This window comes from Mizuhopecten yessoensis, unplaced genomic scaffold (genome assembly GCF_002113885.1).
Source record: "Mizuhopecten yessoensis strain PY_sf001 unplaced genomic scaffold, ASM211388v2 hete_36167530, whole genome shotgun sequence".
NCBI classification, from domain to species: Eukaryota; Metazoa; Mollusca; class Bivalvia; order Pectinida; family Pectinidae; genus Mizuhopecten; species Mizuhopecten yessoensis.
The window spans coordinates 1-3604 of NW_018485267.1; the positions used below are offsets into that span (position 1 = coordinate 1).

General features: G+C 34.2%; 1 protein-coding gene across 1 annotated transcript; it reads left to right on the forward strand.

The window, feature by feature from the left end:
• Positions 1 to 217: 217 nt before the first annotated feature.
• LOC110444733 (multidrug resistance-associated protein 1-like) lies at positions 218 to 2115 on the forward strand (the record flags this gene model as incomplete). The annotated part of the gene is made up of 2 exons (XM_021489096.1): positions 218 to 412; positions 825 to 2115. Coding segments are annotated over 2 exons (310 nt in total), but the record flags the coding sequence as incomplete, so codon positions are not given.
• Between the last annotated feature and the right edge of the window lie 1489 nt (positions 2116 to 3604).

The following is a 3604-nucleotide window of genomic DNA, read 5'->3' on the forward strand; positions in this document are numbered from 1 at the left end:
ACGTCAACAGTCCATTGATGTCCCATTAGCATTGCATTAACATCAGCAGGTACACAGACTCTGTAACTTTAACTCTGCATTATATGATAGGTTGAACAGGGTAAAAGAAAACGAATCTCTCACACGTTTGGGGTTGAAATCCCTCTATCTTGCCCTTGAGGAGTTAAAAGATCTATTAAGCTTAATATTACACACCAGATTGTGCGTCATGTTTCAGTGTGGGACAGAGACAGTTGGTATGCCTGGCCCGCGCTTTACTGAGGAAGACCAAGATCCTCGTCCTTGACGAAGCCACAGCGGCGGTGGACCTGGAGACGGACGACCTCATCCAGAACACTATCCGGACAGAGTTCCATGACTGTACCATCCTCACAATCGCCCACAGGCTCAACACCATCATGGACTACGACAAGTAATCAGTCTCATTCAGTTCAAATCTATATGTTACCTTACAAGTGTACAATTAATTATTTCAGTTACCTAACAGATCTTATCATTGCTATTCAAAGTTTAATGCTACCATACAAACATTATATATTAAGATATATGATCAATGGGACTTCTTTGATTGGTGGAATAAAACTGTGCCATACAAAACATTCCAGAAAATTGATTATTTCCTTTTATATTGCTCAACATTAAAAAAATAGTACCTTGTCATAATCGTTCTTTTGTGACAGTAATTATCTTGATTATGTGTAAATACAGGCTTCATTTGTGCATCAAATTCTTTATTAAAGGGAAAAGAGAGATTCTTAACATTACCTGATGACTGTTTTTCACGCTATTGCTTTGAAACGTTCAATGTTTCTTTTTCATTTCAGGATTATGGTGCTAGATGCTGGTGTTATTCGTGAATATGAAATTCCCCATATTTTATTGCAAGATAAGGAAACTATATTTTATGGAATGGCCAAAGACGCTGGACTAGTGTTCTGAAGATGATCCTCTTTACCTGTGATTTAGAGTAATTTCAGGGAGTCTGAAGCTTACAGACAACCGTGACAACTGGCCTGTGTTGGTCACCCAGTTTACACGTCTTTCCAAGTACACGTGAATTTATAATGATGTACACATGATTCTTATGCATTCTATGACATGCACTCGTGATTCAATGACATGTACACATGATTTTGTTACATAGACACAGAATTCTGTGACATGTGCACAATGTTCTGTTACAGGTGCACATATTTCTATGACATGTCATGTGACATGTACTCATGATTATGTGACATGCACACATATTTTTGCATCTTGCCCCAAAATCCAATGTCCAAATTAATTCAGTGCTACACACACACACACACATATATACATACAATGTATATATAATTATATGTGTGTGATTGTGTGTGGCATGTACACATTGATTGATGAGAAATATGGTTAGTCTATAAATACATTGATTTACTCGTTATGAATTTTGCACACTTGTTTGGCAACATGTGTAGGTTAATGTCATAATTAGTTCATTTCATTTTAGTAAGTTCATTCCAATTGCACTTTCGCGTATACAAGTTATTTTATTGAAAATGTTAGGATGTTTAGTTAGGTTTTTAAGTATGGGTACTTTTAATTCTTACTTGATGGTATGAGGAAATGTGTTTCCTTCCCTCTAAAGGAATAATGTTTCAAATACTGGTATTACCAGGGTATACATGTTTGTAAAAAAGCTTGGTCATGTTATGTCTTGTAAGTCAACATTTCCAGTATTGTGCGTACTTTATATTTTTGAATACATTTCTTTCTTTATTTGCCTTGTGTACATAGTACAATGATACATGTACCAGGTTACATACGTGTTTGAGTCGGGTAACCGACCTCAGTGATCAGTGGACAGACAATGCCTTGAAACCTCTAACCTTTTAGATAGTATTTACAAATCATCTCTTTAATTAAATTTTATTGGTTTTTTTTGGTGTAACTATACACATGGATAGGCAGAGTACAGACTTTCCTGTTTCATGCATATTCTCCTTTCAAAATTTTAAGACATACTCATATATAACTGATGATTTTACTGGAGAGATTTGGAAATCGGGATTTAAATGTATATATTAAACAACAAGATGTTTAAGGAAACCAAGAATTTAGATTGGATGATCATGATTATTTATACATTTTCAATCGTAAAACTAAAAAAAATGGTGAATTGAATGTATTGGTTGTTAAGTATCATAAAAAACACCACAGCATTCAAAAGTAAAGATGACATGTTGTCAATTTCATTCTTGTTTTAACATATGATATCTATTTAATCCTTGTTTTCCACCTCAATCTTTCCTCTTTATATGAAAATATTTCACAAGTACAAGGGAATAGGTTAGATAACAAATCTCAAACTGCCTGTACTGATGTAATTAAGACAGCTATGTTGTTGGTGTTTAGAAGTGACTCAGTGCTACATGTGTATCATAATTATAGTGATTGGCTGAGACACTGATTGGCCGATACAGTGATTGGCCGATACAGTGATTGGCTGAGGTACTGATTGGCCGATACAGTGATTGGCTGTGTTACTGATTGTCCGATACCGTGAAATGCTTAGACACTGATTGGACGATACAGTGATTGGCTGAGGTACTGATTGGCTAATACAGTGATTGGCTGAGACACTGATTGGCTGATACACCGAGAAGCCCAAACAGCTGGTCTTCTGTGAGTCTGACATGATGCTAGTCTAAGAGTGGGGTTAATAGTGTCTCATTGATCGTGATGGATAGGGTGTTTTGTTACCTGTATCATTGTTAAATGTAATAGATTGGTCATTAGAATTGTTGTACTGTTATTGTGTTTTTCACAGTTAGTATCTTGTGTATATAAAATTGTTATCTTTCTTCTTATGTTAATTACATACCGATTTCAAGTTATGTTAATGTCATTGTATTTGTAATCAATTGTTTTCCAAAAATCTTCAGTTGTTTTGTTTTCTTATGTCAGTCTTACAATTTTTGTGCTTGGTAGTTCTTGAAATCTTTTACTTTTATTTTTTCTTTATTTTTCCTTAATTTTAAAACATTAATTCAATTTTCCCTCACAAGTATCTATATTGTTATTTTCGTTGTCAAACACATCACATTTTGTCTTGTTTAAGTTACTGCATTATTTTGTTTCATGTTTTGCCCATTCATATTTGACAATACAGAGGGCTAGAACAGTACAAATGTCTTAATTTATTATATTTTGAAAGTTACATGTATTTTTTAGCTACCATTTTGCATTTCTTACCTTTTAGATACATGGTCGACTATTTCAGAACCATGGTTCCAGAAGTTGAGACTGTATCAAAGTGCATTACTCCGACGATAATACCCAGGTTAGACTTAACTATGACAGCCAGTTTATAAATTACCTGACCTTTTTAGATATTCATTTTGAGTGTTTTTCAAAGATTGTCGAACGTTTTAAATATAATTTTGTATGACTTCTATAGGTTGTAGTTGTGTTTTACAGTTGAGGGATAAGAGTGTCAGGCTTTGGGTAGCTGTGTAGTTTTTATGATAAGGTGCTGTGTATTGTCATGACTTTGGTTTTGTAGTTAATAGTATATCAGGGGACATGCTAGTGATTTTTAGGCAAAAGAATTTGTCAAATTTTATTT